Source organism: Carcharodon carcharias, chromosome 23, assembly GCF_017639515.1.
Source record: "Carcharodon carcharias isolate sCarCar2 chromosome 23, sCarCar2.pri, whole genome shotgun sequence".
NCBI lineage: Eukaryota > Metazoa > Chordata > Chondrichthyes > Lamniformes > Lamnidae > Carcharodon > Carcharodon carcharias.
In genome coordinates this window covers 47,881,208-47,900,497 of record NC_054489.1, presented here as the reverse complement: position 1 = coordinate 47,900,497, position 19,290 = coordinate 47,881,208, and the positions used below count along the sequence as shown (strand labels likewise).

Genomic DNA, 19,290 nt, shown 5'->3' with positions numbered 1-19,290 from the left:
CCTCTCCTCATTCTTTTGACCAAAATGTCTCACTTCGCGATTCTCTACATTAAATTTCATCTGCCATGTGTCTGCCCATTCCACCAGCCTGTCTATATCCTCTTGAAGTCTATTACTATCCTCCTCACAGTTCACAATACTTCCACGTCTTGCATCATCTTCAAATTTTGAAAGCGTGTCCTGTGAACCCAGGTCTAGCTTGTTTACGTAAATCAAGAAAAGCGGTGGTCCCTCAATATACCATCCCCCAGTCAGAAGGAAGGAACGTTTTCTGTAATTCATGTTTTTAATAGGTTTGAATTAAATAATTAAGCTTGCATAATGAAATTCTAGCTATGCTAAAGATGAATGATTCAAAGTACTACATGGTTTGAAATAAAATGCCTACCGGCACTGATATTTTTCATGTAAAAAGCATCGTTTTACTGATATAAAAACACAAAAACTGCGGATGCTGGAAATCCAAAACAAAAACAGAATTACCTGGAAAAACTCAGCAGGTCTGGCAGCATCGGTGGAGAAGAAAAGAGTTGACGTTTCGAGTCCTCATGACCCCTCGACGGAACTGGTTCGGTCGAAGGGTCGTGAGGACTCGAAACGTCAACTCTTTTCTTCTCCACTGATGCTGCCAGACCTGCTGAGTTTTTCCAGGTAATTCTGTTTTTGTTATCGTTTTACTGATGTTTGGGGACTCAAGTGATTAATACACAGGAAAACAAGGTGACAGTAAATGTAAAAACGATATGGCCAGCACATTTACTGAGAGCTCCTGCACCTCAGAATTTGGCACTACATCCCTGATAATTATCCCAAAAGTTTCCTTACTCTTGCCTCATTATCTGACACTGGGATCAGTCTTTTGGTTATTCCCTGGGTTAGATCAAGGCCTGGATATCTCCATTGTGTTTTGCTGACTAGAGGCCATGAAGTGCGTTCTGACCAGAGGTCCATGTGGTCTAAACATGACCTCCTCTCACATGCACTCCATCGGTTGGACTATACGGTTCAGAACTCAGTCTTTTTTTATTTTTATTAAACACTGCTTCAGTGTTTGGGCATGTTGATGTGTAAGTCTATTATCGCACTCTGGAGCACGAATGCCTATCCTGAAATCCAGATGGCCCTGTTAGGTTGGCATCACCTGTGAATGTAAACAACTCGGATTCCAAATACTACATTGTTGATTCTTTTAGTTATTACCCTAATAAAAAAAATAAAGAGACATGGCAGGATGCCTTGTTCCTGTGGAATGTCTATCCTGCTTCATGTAAAAACTCCAGAACTCTTCTCATGTCCTGCACAACCACAAGGACAGGAAGGGCTATCAGTGAAGGAGCTCCAGCTCTGTCTGAGAGCCTTGTGACTGACACATTTCTAGAGGTGGCACCCCACGTCCCCGCACCCCCCTCCCATCACCACCCTCCACCCCCCACTACCCCCTGCAATCCCCATCTAAGGGTGTGTAGGCAGAGAGGGAATGGGCGACCACCAACAGACAATTGGTGCAGGGGTCCACTGAATACATCTGAATACGAGTGGCCAAAGACACGTAGAATTTTTGGACGATTGTGGGGCTGGCGCAGTTTACAGAGATAGGGAGGACAAGGCCATGGGGGGATTTGAAAACAATGATGAGATTTTTAAAATGAAGGCGTTGATGGTGTAGGAACCAGTGTAGGTCAGTAAATACAGGGGTGATAAATGAACAGGTCTTGATGTGGGGTAGGAAATAGGCAGCAGAGCTTGGATGAGCTCACATTTAGGGAGGTAGGGAGGGTGGTAGATGAGAGGCTGGCCAGAACAGACTGGAATAGTCAATTCGGAGGTAACAAAATACATAGATGAGGGTTTCAAAAATAGATAAGCTGTGGTGGGAATGGAGATGGGAGATGCAATGCAGGTGGAAGCAGACGCTATTTGTGGTGGAGAAGATACGGAGTCAGAAAGTCAGCTTAGAGCCAAAAAGGTTACAAGCAGCCTGGGACAGTGGCTCGGGAGGAGAATGCAATGGGCGGCTAGGCAACAGAGTTTATGGAGCAGGCTGTAAACAATGGCTTTTGTCTTCTAAATGCTTAATTGCAGCTCATCTAAGACTGGATGTGGCACAAATAAACTGAAGCATAAAGACACCAACAGGTGAAGAACAGTCCTGAATGTAGGCTTCGTACATGGAGAATGCAGTGGGCCATTGGGCTCTGGTGCAACTTAATTGGAGCTGTCCCCACTGTTGCCTCATTTTGTATTAGTATGGTCTGTAAATCTATTTGTCAAATTGTTCACAACAATGGCCACTAGTCTGCAGTCCCTCTCCTCCATGATTGACACGGGCCTCGATTCTGTGTTATCCTGTCCACACCACTTCAGGCCCATGTTCTTCCTCTCTTTCCATTCCCAGCCTTTCCCGAGTTCACACTGCTGATTTCCCACTCTGTGCATGCATGAATATTTTGATGAGCTGTTGCTTGTCTTTGTCCATATGATTGATTAGGTGGCTGTGACATGCCACTGAGTGTCTGCTTAACAGGATTTGTGGGGATTGTGCTGCTTCACCATGTTTCACACATCAAATTGATGATATCAGTGGTTTGCACTGAGTTTACAGCTGAGATGTGGTGCTTGGCACAATCTCTGCTGTCAGGTGGATCCTATATACCACCTCCCCAATCCCACTCCCAGAAGAGTTATGCTTTGTGGAGGGAAGCCTATCTTCATAGGTTCACTGAAGCAGTCCCTGTCCTTTATCTTTCAAAAAGGTTTCTCTGGTTCCCCTGCTCTGAAGCAGTGGGAATTTGGGATATCAGCTTCCCAACATTTTATTTGAAATAAAAGATGGCAATTTTGGGAACACACAGCAGGTCAGTGACTATTTGCCACCTTTCATGACCTCAGAATATTCCAAAGTGCTTTCCAGTAAGGGAGGCAATGGTGTAGTGGTGCTGTTGCTGGGCTAGTAATCCAGATACCTAGGCTAATGCTTTGGGGACCTGGACAGATGGTGAAATTTTAATTCAATAAAAATCTGGATTAACAGTCAATGATGATCATGGAAACATTATCGGAAAAACCCATCTGGCTCACTAATGTTCTTTAGGGAAGGAAATTTGCCGTCCTTACCTGGTCTGGCCTACATGTGACTCCAGACCCACAGCAATACGGTTGCCTCTGAAATGGCTGAGCAAACCACTCAGTTGGATCAAACTGCTACAAAGCCTAAAAGGAACCAGACGGACCACCCAGCATCGACCTAGGCACCAGACAATAACAAACTCAGCCCTGTCAACCCTGCAAAGTCCTCCTTACTAACATCTGGGGGCTAGTGCCAAAATTGGAAGAGCTGTCTCACAGACTAGTCAAGCAACAGCCTGACATAGTCATCCTCACGGTATCATATCTTACAGATAATGTCCCAGACACCACCATCACCATCCATGGGTATGCTCTGTCCCACCGGCAGGACACACCCTGCAGAGGTGGCAGTACAGTGGTATACAGACGGGAGTCAATTGCCCTGGGAGTCCTCAACATCAACTCCGGACCCCATGATGTCTTATAGCATCAGATCAAACATGAGCAAGGAAACCTCCTGTTGATTACCATGTACGGCCCTCCCTCAGCTGATGAATCAGTGCTCCTCCATGTTGAACATCATGTGGAAGAAGCACTGAGGGTGGCATGAGCGCAAATGTACTCTGGGTTGGGGGCGGTGGGGGGGGATCAATGACCATTACCAAGAGTGGCTCAGTGGCACCACTACTGACCGAGCTGGCCAAGTCCTAAATGACATAGCTGCTAGACTGGATCTGTGACAGATGGTGAGGAACCAACAAGAGGGAAAAACATACTTGAACACGTCCTCACCAACCTGCCTGATGCAGATGCATCTGTCCATAACAATATTAGTAGGAGTGACCACTGCAATATCCTTGTGGAGACAAAGTCCTGTCTTCACGTTGAGGATACCCTCCATCGTGATTGGCACTACCAGCATGTGAAATGGCATAGATTTTGAACAGATCTAGCAACTCAAGAATGGGCAATCATGAGGTGCTGTGGGCCATCAGCAGCAGTCGAATTACACTGAAACACAATCTGTAACCTTATGGCCCGGAATATCCCCCACTCTACCATTACCACCAAGCCAGGGGATCAACCCTGATCAATGAAGAGTGCAAGAGGGTATGCCATGAGCAGCACCAGGCAAAATGAGGTGTCAACCTGGTGAAGCTATGATGCAGGACTACTGGGGAGACCTCTCGGCTCTTCTTCAAATAGTGCCATGGGTCATTTACTTCTCTTTTCTGGAGTGAAGAGCTGCAGCCTGTTTAAGATCCTCTTCCCTATCTAATCATAACTAGAGAATCACCTGCAATGGCTTCTCTTCCTACTCTCACACTGTTACCTCTGGTCTCCCCCAACAATTTATCTGTGCCCCCTCCTATTTCTCATCTACAGGTTGCTCCTTGATAACATGATCTGAAGGCCAGCGTTAGTTTTCACATGTACGCTGATGACACCCAGCTCCACCTCACCACCAACTCTCTCGACTCTTCCACTATTGCAAAATTATCAGGCTGCTTATCTGACATCTGACAGCAAAAATTTCCTCCAATTAAATAGTAGAAAGACTAAAGCCATAGTTTTTGGCCCCCACTCTAAACTCAGTTCCCTAGTTACCAACTCCATCCCTCTCCCTGGCAACCGCCTTAGATTAAGCCAGTCTGTTTGCAATCTTGGTGTCACATTTGACCCCGAGATGAGCTTCCAGCTTCATACTCAAGCCTTCACCCAGACTGCCTATTTTCACTTATCTGACGCCTCACCTGCTGCTGAAACCCTTATTCATGCCTTTACCTCTAAACCTGTCTATACCAACCCATTCCTGGCTGCGTTCCCACACCATAAACTTGAGACAAGGCAGCTGCCCATGTATTAACTCACAGCACGTCCCTGTGCTCGCTGACCTACATTGGGCCCAACTTGACATTAAAACTCTCAACCTTGTTTTCAACTCTCTCTACCTCTGTATTCTCCTCCAGCCCCACAGCCCTCCAAGATACCTGTGCTCCTGTAACTCTGGCTTTTTCTACATTCTCCATTATAATTGCTCCACCATTGGTGGCCGTGCCTTCAGCTGCCTCGGTTCCAGACTCTGGAATTCCCTGTCTACACCTCTCAGCCTCTACCTTGCTTTCCTCCTTTAAAACACACCTTAAAACCTACCTCTTTGAACAAACTTTTGATATAAGACTTTGAAGGGCCTCAGATAAAAGCAAAATGCTGCGGATGCTGGAAACCTGAAATAAAAACAGAAAATGCTGGAAAGACTCAGCAGGCCTGGTGTCATGAAAATATAATTTTCGCAATATTATTGTGATTTGTTGTAAAGGTAGTTTAATAGTGGGGTTTGGATTAGTTTCTGTGTATAGGTGCCTGGGTCTGTTGAAATCTAGCTTATTTCACTGTTACCTTAATGGAGATGTAACTGGGAGCTAGATTAATTAGGAGACTTAGGAGTCATTATAGTAGTAATTTGTAGACCTATGTATGTGCTTAAAAACCTTTTCCTTCTATTAAGAAATGTTTACTTTAGTTTTGTGAAAAAATACCTCTAAGTCTTGGTGGGCTCATTACTACTGAATTCAAGGCATGCATCTCAAAATAAAAATACAGATTGCAAACAGTTGTGGCAGCTGTTTCAAGTTTTCCTCTGGGATTTGAGCAGCTCAGCATTTACCATCCGCTGTGCCAAAACACACTGGCAGCATCTGTGGAGAGAGAAACAGAGTTAATGTTTTGAGTTCGTATGACTCTTCTTCAGAGCTTCAGACTCTGTCCACAGATGCTGCCAAACCTGCTGAGTGTTTCCAGCGTTTTCTGTTTTTATTTCATAGGGCCTCGTGTGGCTTGGTGTCAGGCTGTGTTTTATAATGCTCCTGTGAGGCACTGTGGGACGTTTCATTACATTAGAGGTGCTATATAAATTATAAGTTGTTGTTGATCATCTTTGTGAATCACTTTGCACCCGTTCCAGTGAATATAAAACCTATTGGGCCTCCCTTCACCTGGGATAGAATGCACAGGAAAATGTCCTGTGTTCAGTAATTTAGCAGACCAATCAAAGCTAAAAGCCCACTTTGTCAGTATAGAGGAAATCTTGTCAACCCAGTTCCCTATACTGCTTGGAGGAGGGTGTTAACTGAGGCAACATTGCATGTTACATATCATTTAAAGATGTGATTGTAGGACTATACCATCCACTGGTTTATTCAGCATTTTGAATCTAAGATCAGGCTAAGGATTGGCTGGATATATTGCTGGAAGTTTTACCCTAAGAGCTCACACCTCCAATGGCTCCACCTAGTCAAACAGCCTTTATTTCCCATTTCTAATATTTCCATGATGAATAAACAGAAGTTTTCAAAGAATTACATCCCCTGAGTACAGCATTGAATTTTCTCCGGGATTGTTCACAGCCGTGCCCAGGAGATTAATGTTTAATTCCTGGAGAGTCCGGGGGAAACCTGGAGGGCTGGCAACTCAAACTAGCAATGGTGAAGGAGCTGATTGTTGCTGCTAAGTTTAATTCTTGTGTTCTCCCTCCTAGATCGGAAGTTTCTCATCACCAATGTTCGGATGAAAAACTGCGCCATTATCTTTTGCAACGACGGCTTTTGTGAGATGTTCGGCTACTCCAGGGTGGAAATCATGCAGAAACCTGGCACTTGTGATTTTCTTACCGGACCAGCCACGCCAGAGAGTGCGATGGCACAGCTGGCACAAGCCCTGCTCGGATCCGAGGAGATGAAAGTAGAACTGCTGTATTACAGGAAAGATGGTAAGGACACATGGGCTTGCATCCCTGTGGATCTGTGGCAAGGGCTGAATATGTAGGGGGGCTGATCCCCTGGCCTGACGGTAATGATGGAGTGGGGGATATGCCGGGCCATGAGGTTGCAGATTGTGTTTGAGTACAATTCTGCTGCTGCTGATGGCCCACAGCGCCTCATGGATGCCCAGTCTTGAGTTGCTCGATCTGTTTGAAATCTATCCCATTTAGCGCGGTAGTAGTGCCACACAACTCAATGGAGGGTATCCTGAGTATGAAGATGGGACTTCATCTCCACAAAGACTGTGAGGTGGTCACTCCTACCAATACTGTCGTGGACAGATGCATCTGCAACAGGTAGATTGGTGAGGATGAGGTCAAGTTGATTTTCCCCCTTGATTCTCTCACCACCAGTTTGCCGGATATGTCCTTCAGGACTTGGCCAGCTCAGTCAGTAATGGCACTATCGAGCCACTCTAGGTGATGGACATTGAACTCCCCCACCCAGAGTGCATTTTGTACCCTTGTCACCCTCAGTGTTTTTTCCAGTTGGTGTTTACCATGAATGAGTACTGATTCATCAGCTGAGGGGCCTGTACATGGTAATCAGCAGCATGTTTCCTTGCCCATTTTTGATCTGAAGCCATGAGAGTTCTCGGGCTCCAGAGGTAATGTTGAGGAATACCAGGGCCACTCCCTTCCAATTGTATATACGACTGTGCTCCCACCGCTAGTGGGCCTGTCCCAGCTTGTTGGACAGGACATCCCTGAGCGTGGTGATGGGGGTATCTGGGGCATTGAATGTAAGGTGTGATTCATTGAGTATGACTATGTCAGGCTGTTTGCTTAATTAGTCTGTGGGACAGCTCTCCCAATTTTGGCAGATGTCCCCACATGTCCAAGAGGAGAACTTTGGCACACCTGCCCAGTTGATGCTGCATTGTCATTTCTGGTGCCTAGATCAATGCCAATTGATCTGTCCAGTTTTATTCTTATTTAACTTCTCTTTGAGCCGTTTGATACAACTGAGTGGCTCAGAACCATAGAACCATAGAAAGGTTACAGCACAGAAGGAGGCCATTCAGCCCATCTTGTCCATGCCAGCCCGAAGACACCTAGGTGCCCTTTCTAATCCCACCTTCCTGCACCTGGCCCATAGCCCTGCAGCTTACAGCACTTAGGGTGCAGATCCAGGTACTTTTTTAAGAGTTGAGTTTCTGCCTCTACCACCAACTTGGGCAGCAAATTCCAGATACCCACTACCCTCTGCATAAAAAAGTTCTTCCTCATGTCTCCCCTACACCTTCTGCCACTTATCTTGAATCTATGTCCCCTGGTTCTAGAATTCTCCACCAAGGGAAACAATTTTAACTCTATCTATTCCCCTCATAATTTTGTACACTTTAATCAAGTCACTTCTCAGTCTTCTTTGTTTTAAGGAAAATAACCCCAACCTATCCAATCTCTCCTCGTAGCTACACTTTTCTAACCCTGGCAACATTCTTGCAAACCTCCTCTGCACTCTCTCCAGAGCTATCATGTCCTTCCTGTAATGTGGTGACCAGAACTGCACACAATACTCCAGTTGTGGCCACACCAGTGTTTTATACAATTCCAACATTATACCCTTACTTTTATATTCTATACCTCTGCCAATGAAGAAGAGCATTCCATATGCCTTCTTTACAACCTTGTCTGCTTGAACTGCTGCCTTCAGGGACCTGTGTACTTGTACGCCAAGATCTCTCACTTCATCTACCCCTGTTAGTATATTCCCATTTATTGTGTAATCCCTGTAACTGTTTGACCTCCCTAAATGTATGACCTCACACTCCTCTATGTTAAAATCCATCAGCCACTTTACCGCCCATTCCACCAACCCATCTATATTGTTTTAGAGATTATGGCTATCCTCTACACTATCCACTACTCGGCCAATCTTTGTGTCAACTGCAAATTTCCCAATCGTGCCCCCGGCGTTCACGTCCAAATCGTTAATATATAACACAAACAGCAAGGGTCCCAACACCGAGCCCTGTGGAACACCACTTGAGACAACTTTCCATTCACAAGGGCATCCATCAACCATTAACCTTTGTTTCTTGTAACAAAGCCAACCTTTTATCCAGTTTGCCACATTACCCTGAATCCCATGGGCTTTTACTTTCCTGACCAATCTGCCATGTGGGACCTTGTCAAATGCCTTGTTAAAGTCCATGTACACAACATCCACTGCACTTCCTTCATCAACCCTTCTTGTCACTTCCTCAAAGAATTCAATCAAATTTGTGAGGCAAGACCTTCCTTTAACAAATCCATGCTGACCATCCCTGACTAGTCCATGCCTTTCCACATGACAGTTAATCCTATCTCTCAGGATTGATTCTACTCATTTGCTCACCACCGATGTAAGACTAACTGGCCTATCATTGTTTGACATTTCCTTTGATCCCATTTTAAACAATGGAACTACGTTTGCATTTCTCCAGTCCTCTGGTACCTCCCGTGTATCTAGTGAAGATGATTGGAAAATCATCCTCCGAGCATCTGCTATCTCCTTCCTGACTTCCTTCAGCCTCGGAAACAATCCTTCTGGCCCTGGTGACTTATCAACTTTCAAGGATTTCAACCGTTCAAGTACTTGCTCTCTCTTTATGACTAACCCATCCAATATCTCGCAGTGTTCCTCCTGGACTACTATATCTACATCCTCCCTTTCCTTTGTAAACACGGAGACAAAATATTCATTCAAAACCCTTCCCACAGCCTCTACATCTACACATAAATTTCCATCTTCATCTCTAATTGGTCCCACTTTTTCCTTAACTAACCCTTTGGCATTAATGTATTGGTAAAACATCTTTGGGTTATCTTTAACTTGCTAATCTTTTTTCATGCCCTCTTTGATTTCCTTATTTCCTTTTTTACCTCCTCCCTGTGCTTCCTATATTTGTCTAGGCTATCTGCAGTGCTTAGTTCTTTGTGCCTATCGTACACTTTCTTTTTCTGTTTGATCTTCCCCTGTATTCCTCTAGACAACCAGGGGGGTTTAGATTTGGCAGGACCACTCTTATTTTTGTTGGGTACATGTTTACTTTGTAAAATTAGGATCTCGCTTTTTAGTGCTTCCCACTGGTTTTCCACTGCTTTATCCCCCAGCAGTGTTGTCCGGTCCACCTCAGCCAATCCCTTATCATTTCGGCAAAATTTGCCTCCCCCCAGTTTAAGACTTTTACTCCTGCCTTCTCTCTGTCCTTTTCCATGGTAATGCTAAATCTAACTGTATTGTGACACTGTCCCCGATATGGGTGCCAACTGTCACTTCACCCACTTGCCCTTCTTCGTTCCCCAAGATCTCCTGTTGTTGGGTTTGCCACTAATTGGTTGAAAAGATTTCCCTGGACACACTGCTTGAATTTTTCTCCCTCAGTGCCCCTTATATTGTTTGAATCCCAGTTGAAGTCTCCTACTATTATTGCCCCCTTGTTCTTACAAGCAGAAATTTGCCTACATATTTGTTCTTCTATCTCCCTTTCACTATATGGGGGTCTGTAGTATACTCCCAGTAGTGTGACTGCCCCTTTTTTATTTCTAAGCTCAATCCATAAAGCCTCATTTGTTGACCCATTTAGTATATCATCCCTTCTCACAACTGGAATTGATTTTTGAACCATTAGTGCTACCCCCTCCTCGTTTTTTATCTCCTACTCTATCGTATCTGAAGACCCTATAACCAGGGATATTAAGCTGCCAGTTTTGTCCTTCCTTTAGCCAGGTCTGTTATAGCAATGACATCCTGCTGCCATGTGTCTCCCTGTGCCCTTAACTCATCTACCTTGTTTGTAATATTCCTTGCATTGAAGTATAAACAGTTTAACCCCATCAATTTCCTGTGCTGGACACTTTTTAAACTTTGCTTCTCCTGTAACTCCATGTCTATCACAACATCTCTGGCTAATGTTCTACCTCCATTTATCTGATCTGAATCTGACCTATCTGATCCTACTCCTGGGATCCCATCCCCCTGCCACACTAGTTTAAATACTTCCCAACAGAACTAACAAAAGCTTCCGCAAGGACACTGGTCCCAGCTCTGCCTGGGTGCAGCCTGTCTGATTTGTACAGGTCCCACCTTCCCCCAGAACCAGTCCCAGTGCCTCAAGGATCTGAATCCCTCCCAGTGACAGCATCATTCCAGCCACATGTTCATTTGGTCTATTCTCTTATTCCTGCTCTTGCTAGCACGTGGAACTGGGACTAATCCTGAGATTACTACACTTGAGGTTCTGCATTTTAATTTATCTCCTAACTTCCTGTACTGAGCATGCAGGTCCTCATCCCTTACTTTACCTATGTCATTGGTACCAATGTGTACCACGACCACTGGCTGTTTACCTTCCCTCCCCAGAATGTCCTGCAGCTGCTCCGTGATATCCTGGACCCTGGCACCAGGGAGGCAACATACCATCCTTGATTCACATTTGTGGCCACAGAAGCGTCTGGTTGTGCCCCTAACTATTGAATTCCCTATCACTATAGCCCTGCCACTTGTTTACCTCCTGCCCCTCTGAGCAGCAGAGCCACCCACGGTGCTGTGAACTTGGCTGTTGCTGCTTTCCCCTGAGAGGCCATCCCCCCAACAGTATCCAAAGTGGTATATCTGTTAGAGAGGGTGGATGACCATAGGGGACTCCGGCACTACCTTCCTGAGTCTTTTACTGTTCCTGATGGTCATCCATTCCCTTTCTGCCTGTGTAAACCTCACCTGCGGTGTTCCCACCTCGCTAAATGTGATATCCACGACTTGCTCAGCATCACAGATGCTCCACAATGAGTCCACCCGCAGCACCAGATGCGAAATCCGGTTAGCTAGAAGCTGCATTTGGACACACCTTCCGCACACATGGTCACCAGGGACCTCATTTCCCACATCCTGCAGGAGGAGCATATCATGGTTCTGAGTTCTCCTGCCATGACATCCCTCTCAAGTAAGCTAGTTACTCTCCTTAAAAAATGTACCCTAGCTCGTGGCTTTATTTATGTTAGCTAGGAACCTTGTTTCTTGACTAATTATACTTGTACAGTACTACTCGATACTTTTTTTTAGATCCTACCTTAGTATTAAGCAATGAATTACTTTAATAGAATGAAAAAAAGAACTCACCAGGATTTACTCATCAATCAGCTGCTTTTTTAAAAATCCACTTTCAGAAGAGTGACCCTTGCAAGTCTGGTGCACTCCTGAAGGTACTGCCTCTCCCTCTCTCTTTTTTTTTGGTTTGAGGAGGTGGGAGGGATGAAAATGCTACAGCAATGTAATGTTTGGGGCTATTCCGTTCTTTGACAATGGGTCCTCCTCGGTCCCCTCCTGAGTTGCGGTGACTGCGCTGACTTCCCCTAGAGTGCTTCTCAGTGACTTTTCACTACCATCCCCTGTTGGATGCACTTCCTCCTGTTAAAAGCAGGGGTCCTTCTCAATCCCCTTCTGAGTTGCGGTGACTGCGCTGACTTCTCCCAGAATGCTGCTCAGTCACTTCTCACTACCACCCTCTGTTGCTCGGCCATTTCAGAGTCAACCACATTGCTGTGGGTCTGGAGTCACATGTAGGCCAGAATAGGGAAGGACAGCAGATTTCCTTCCCTAAAGGACACTAGTGAACCTGATGGGATGTTATGACAATCCTGTAGTTTCATGATCATCATTAATGAGGCTAGTTTTTGAATTCCAGATTTATTAATTAGTTGAACTTAATTTCCCTCAGCTGTCATGGTGGGAATTGAACACATGTCCCCGAAGTCCTTGTTCAGATTTTTGGGCTTTTAGTTAGTAACATTACCGCTGTGCCACTGTATGAAACCACAGCAATACCATAAGATCTTTTACTGTAGTATAGGTGTACCACAAATTTAAGAAAAAGCTATCTAGGGTTTAAGTGAGAATCTGATTGGGGGCCCAATAAAAATTATGTTTGAGAACTGTATAAATAATTGTGTGTTGTTACTTGACTATATCCTTTTATCTTTCCTTGTTTATCTCAAAGTTTCTCAATGTTCAAGTGGCACCTCTACATTCTTGCTGATTTTCTCCAAAGTTACCCAGTATTTTCGCAGTCTACTTTTCTTTTCTTGTTATTCTCTTTTTTGTACTAAAAATAAAACCTGGAAAAATTCCAACCTTTGCAATTCACAATAAGAGCTCGCTTATATCATCCCTCACTACTCATCAAAGCAAAGTAATACACTGCATGTCACATGCTGTAAGAGCAATGCACAGGAGAACTGTCAATGTCACTAATTATTTTTAAATTTCCCTCCCTCTTCAATCCTGATTCTTTGTAAAGCCACTTCCTGTCAAGATGAAGAATCTCATGTCCTCGAAGTTGAATATACTCATTCTCATGCCTTCAGTGCCAGCATGAAGATGCAGTGCAATGTAACTGAGCTCTATGTTTAGAGGACTCTCTCTCTTTTAATTTATACCAGTTTGAACTATCCAGTGTTCTTGCATCCCTTTACCTTGCTGAGCAAACTTGTCAACTCAGGGTCAGTGAGTTAGAGCTTGACTTTGTCCGATGGCCAATAGAAATGGGACCTGCTGACTCACTATTACCCATTTTACGCAAGAGCACAGAGCCAAAGTTACCCCAGATTCTGGCAAAGTAAAGGTCATTATTATGTCCTTGGGCTGAGCCCATATCCAGTTATTCACGGAATTTTGTGGCTCGGAGGAAGGGTGATTTTCACCTTATCAGCCTCAGACAGGGCTAGAGGTGGCAGACAGCATCTCCAAAGGTTTTAAGAGGCAGGACCTGGTAAATGAGGTGTTCTATTGTACGATGTACGGGTGGCACGTGATGTTGTCAAAACACCATCATGCCAACAAAAGAGTTCATGTATTGTCCTGTTCCACATCAATATCCTGGGACAGCAAAGCCTGTAAGTGAGGCCTGGGTCTATTCCTACAATAATACTTTGCACACTCTCTTTCTTTTGATCATTCTTTGGTATTGCATTTTGGTGTCATCTGTTCCGATATCAGACTTCAGTGATTGCTCAAGTTCCATATTTGTACAATAACAACAAATGATCCTTCTTTAGCTATGACCAGTGACCAAAATCAACCAATTAAGGAAAAACATAGGGCAGAATCTTGCCTTTGTTGGGCGGGCTCAGCGGGGGTGAGGGTGGAAGGGGACAGCTGGGAAGCCAACTGCTGCCCACGATCGAGGCCGGGAGGCGATTTCACGCTGGCGGGCCAATTAAAGCCTGCCCAGCGTGAAACTTGAGGGGCAGCGCTTGTCACTGCCTGTGTGGGGGCAGGGGGCTGGGGGGGAAGAGGGCGAGCAGGAGGAGCGGGACCTTCACGCATGCACGCGAGTGAGCGCTTCATAATCTCGCTGAGGCACGGAGCTGCCTCAGGGAGATGAAGCATTTTCAAAAAAAAATAAAGAAAAAAATAATGTGATGAAACATGTCCCCTCATGTGACCCTGTCACATGAGCAGGGGCATGTTATTAGCTAAATTTAAAAATGTTTATTTTATTTTTATTTGCTCTGGGAAACCTCATCCTGCCCGTGGATGAGGTTTCCAAACAAGTGCAAAGGTCGCTTGGCCTTTTTTGTCTGCCCGCCGACCGTAAGGTTGGACACGCAGTGAGAAATTCTATTCAACTGATCCTTTAATGGCCCTAACAGGCCTTTTAATTGTTGACGGGTGCACTACCAACTCCGGCACGCACCCACCAAACGATATATCGTCCGACTGCGCGTTGATGTCAGAACGCTCACCCGAACGCGTGTCATATTACACTGAAGCAGGTCAGGCACACGCCCACTTGCTGAGCTAAAAATTTTGTCCATAGAAACTGAACCAATTAAATCACAAGAAAAATCATCATTTTGGCCAGCAATGCTTTTATTAGCAACTGAAACTTCTAATATAATGCTTAGAGCTTTAATTTAAAAAAAATTTACAACAAAATGGTTAAATTGACCTGTAAAATTGTATTTTATATGTTTGGATGCTTCCAGTAAATACTTTGATTTGGAGGCCTCGGCTTTTCTCGGAAGCCTGGAGCTAGGGTAATTATCTCCCCATGAGTTTGACTGCTCTCCAAGGGTGAAGTTGGTCACTATACTTCAGCTGGCAATTTGAAGGCTGTTGCAGTCTGTGTGTGCACTCTGCAAAGCCCTAGCCTGCCTCAAGATTGTATCAATGTGCCAATTAGAAGCATTTCTTCCGTCAGGCTATTACCATAATCAAGTTTGTTATTTTGCTGGTCTCAAAATAGGCTGGAAGATAAATTTTAGAATTGTTTTTTAAATAAGATTGTGAAGTCAAACACTGCGAGTTGGACTGCAGTGCCAGATAGACAGGAGAAGGGAAAGCAATTACATTAACTGCGCTTTATTTTAGTTATCATGACAATTCAGAAACAATGATTTCAATATTTGTCTGTCTTCAGGGTACAAAAGTATTATGCAGGGTCTTTTTGTACACTGAAGAGAGAGACTGAAGACAGACAAAAGGAAAATGGACACAGATAGCGTGAGGATATCTATATTAAATTTAATTTGTAAATTTTTGAGGCCTCACAACAGAAGCTGAACTGAAAATGAAACCAAAAGGAAAGCAGAAAATGTAAATACAGGAATGAGACTGAACTTCCCAGTCTCTAAGGAAATCAGGAGCAAGCTGATAAAAGTTGGGAAATCAAAACTAAACCTTACTGAAAGATGTCAAAGGACACAGATCAATCCAAGCTGTGCAAAAGTAGTTGTTGATTCTGCTGATGATGCAGAACAGACAAGCTGAAGAGGACTCAAGTAGAAGAGGTTAGATCCAGAGCAGAAAATACACAAAGAGAATAAGTTGCTGCAGCTATTTCGGTTACTTGAAGATAACATTTGGTGGATCTCTGCTGTCCAGACGGAGTTGAGCAGTTTCTGCAGATGTGTGCCACTTGTGGTGAAGATCATGCCCGTGGAACTCAGGTTGGTTGTGCAGTGCTGACAGCTGGAGAGCAAACAAGCTCCCAAAAAAAGAGAAGCTGAAATTCTTCATGAGGAAGACAAAGCTTGAAGGATTTTGTGAGGACTAAGGCCTCACCCTGTATATTTTTTTTTTATAAAATATATAGAGGTACGCTCATTGCTTTCTCTAAAAATTTAAAACTGGACAAGGACCTAAAATGGCTGAACCTATATCTATATGTGACGCTCAAACCTGACAGTGTCAGGGAAACTCACACACAATTATCTCCGAAGAGCCAATAACGACACATTGTGGGTTGTACAGACCAAATTCAAAGAGAGCTATACAAAGGCCATCTGCATTTCATAACCCCGGCTGGCCAACCAGAATCTGCTCGTCTGCTAAGACAAAAGAACCCGCAATCTTCCTTTCAATTCTTAATAATTGAGACATTTAACAATCTCGGGGACCCAGATGAGGGATACACAGCTGTTGTCAAAGACAGTGTGAAGGGGAGGGAGTTAAGCAACATGGACCTCTGGTTTGTGGAACCAATAATATTGCCTTGCTGTACTGCAAAGTTTCAGTCTGCCATTTTACCACCTAACCAGCAGCCTCACAGACATGGAGCTCTGGCCCAGGTTGAAACCTGGCCCCATCCACATGCCTCTACTGGAAATTCTGTACCATTGCCTGCAAAACAGATACATCTCTGCATGCCGATCTCATCGTGTGAAGTCAACACCACCACAAGAGTGAACTATCCAGCATTGGGTTTCAGCTCACCAACCTCCATGAAAGAATTCGTCATTGGACTTTGATTCTGGACTTTGGAACCCATGTGAAACAATCTTTCTTTTCTCTGTGATCTCTGCACAGCAAATCTTTCTTTTCTCTATCCTTTTATTGCATGATGCAAAGGAGGCAACATTGTGACCCTCCATCCACGTTTTGAGTGTGTGCAAATAAACTAATCCTTTGAGTTCATCCTATCCCAAATTTGCTGTGGAGTTATTTATAGATATTGGATCACACCAAAAACTGAGGGGTGGGGAAATATGCTACTGCTTGTAAAGGGGAAAGCAAATCAAAACACCTTTCTGTTTTAAGGATGAGTGGTGAGAGGAGAAATCAGGGCTGTTTAAATGAACACCCCTCCTGTCTGTAATAATTTTGTGATTCACAGTGATCACTTAAACCTAAATAGACTGCTGAGCCAATTGGTAAGATCTGTCTTAGTTGTATCTGCCCTTTAATTTGCAATTTATATTTATATTTGACCACAGTTTGCCTGCTAATTCATGTTTGAGTCATGTTAATTATGTATGTTAGCGTATAGGAGAAATAGCATTTCGTGTTTGCTTTGTTGACTCTCGTAGAGTAAAAAATATTCTGTTTTAAACTGTGGAATCTTGGCTTCATTCTCTTAGTAAAAAAGTAGGATTTCAAATTTAGTCTAATGAAAAGGTTATAGGTCTCTACTGATAGTGTTACACAGAGTCAAAGACAAATGGCTTGCAGCATCAATCCTTTGTTCAGAATTTGAACTTAGCTAAGATGCCCTGTCAGATTTCCATTTGATATCTGCATTTATGGGCAGCATTTTGCCCTCAGATGGCGTGTGGGCCCCACCGGCTCAGTGACGGGCGGACAGTTGACCCCCACCACCGAGATGGGACCGCCGCCATTTTGAGGGGGATAACCAATTAAGGCCCCGCCCAGCAGCCTGCCCGACAGGAAGTGCTACGCGGGGGTGGGGGGGAGGGATTCCCCATCTGTCAAAGTGCGTGCTGCTCCCTGAGGCAAAGTCCTGTCTCAGGGAGGTTTGTGACAGGTAAGTAAAGTCTAAAAATAGATAAATATTGAAATTATTAACATGTCTCCCTCATGTGACAATGTCACACGAGATGGGACATGTTAATAATAAACACATAAAATTTATTAAATATTTAAAAAACGGACATGAATCTTCATCCCGCCAGTGGATGAAGTTTCATGAACAATCTGGAGCCCGCTGGGGCTCCTGGCCTGCCTGCCAGCCTTAAACTTGGACGGGCAGGTCTTTAATTACTTTAATGAGCCTGTCAATGGCCTCAATTGGCCATTGACAGGTCAGCGGGCGGACAGCTGATTTCATTGTCCGCCCACCTCCCTAAAAATTTAAAGGGACCGGGATGACATCGGGGATTCCTCCCAACGTCGTCCCGTGTCATTTTCCCCTCGGTGAGCAGTCCCCGCCCCCAAATCACCGAGGGGAAAATCCTGCCCTCTGTATTCAGTCATGAAACATGGGAATGGGAGGAAGCCAACAATCCCTTGGAGCCTGCTCTGGGATTTGATTGTGTCAAGCCAAAGGCTGATCTGTAGCTCAACTGCACTTCCTCCCCTTTGCTCCATATTTCTTGTTACACTTACTTTGCTAATACTGATTTATTTAAGTTCCTCATTCTTGCTTCCCAGTTATATCCAGGATGCTTTTTGTGTCTTCTACTGTGAAGAGGGACAGAGAAGTCTAGATCTTTCACAGAGCCATGGAGCCTCTGCTGGGACTTCAAAATGGCGGATGACCCCTCCGGGTCCAAAAGTCCTGCCCCCATTTCCGACAGATCCTATTTTCGCTAGTAGGGGAAAGGGGGCAGGATGTGACTCACATATGGGGGAAACCCAAATTCAGCAGGGCCATTTGAACTCAGTGCTGCAGCAAGGGCCTTAACTTACAGCGTGGAAATTCCAACTTATTCGTAAATGCTCTTGAAGGGTGGATAAAGTCTGCAGAACTGTCAGGTTGCGATGTTCTTGAAATGCCCAACCCTATAAAAATTAAGAAAACAGCCTGCCTGTGTCAGTGAAAGGTTAAAAGAAACTCAAGCTGTCAAGTGATTTAAATCCCCAACCCTTCAAAAAGATAAAATAAAATAGACTGCCTGTGTCGGAGTAGAAAAAAATCTGTTCCACCAGCTACAATAGCTTTTGTTGACATAACACTGAGCGCCATCATTGTGTCATTATTCATTCAAGGCTGATTTTCACAACCTATCATTATCACAGTAAAGGGTTGTAAGTTCACAGCTTGAGTGACAGCTCAAAGTGATTATTAAAGGATTAGCCGAGCTTGGTATGGGTATTTTCAAGGGATTAAGTACTTTGGGTGCTTTAAATGTTTTGAATGGGCTTTTACGAATGGGAATGTAGGCCTCAACATGGCCCGTCTGAGGTCTGTCCATGGTGGTTGCTGGGTGAGTTGTCGTGGAAAATGTAAGGGCAAAGGGTGGTGTGCGAGTTGGCATGAGTTAGCATGAGTTGGTAAAGGGGCTATGAGAGGCCATGGGGGTGTGGGTGTAGGGTCATGGGTTGTCATGACTTGGCATTAAATTGGCATAGGAGCTATAATGGGCCATGGGGGATGTATGGGCAGAGTCATGGGTTGGCATGAGGTTGGCATATGGGGTTTGAGGGGTGAGGCCAAGATAGCCAAATATTTAACAAAACA

General features: G+C 44.4%; 1 protein-coding gene across 1 annotated transcript in view; it reads left to right on the top strand.

The window, feature by feature from the left end:
• Positions 1-19,290, top strand: part of kcnh6a (potassium voltage-gated channel, subfamily H (eag-related), member 6a) — a 229,084-nt gene that overhangs the window by 50,101 nt on the left and 159,693 nt on the right. Inside the window, exon 2 of the mRNA XM_041173545.1 lies at positions 6,605-6,835. Within this exon, the coding sequence (XP_041029479.1) occupies positions 6,605-6,835 (231 nt within the window). The remainder of the gene's footprint in view (positions 1-6,604; positions 6,836-19,290) is intronic.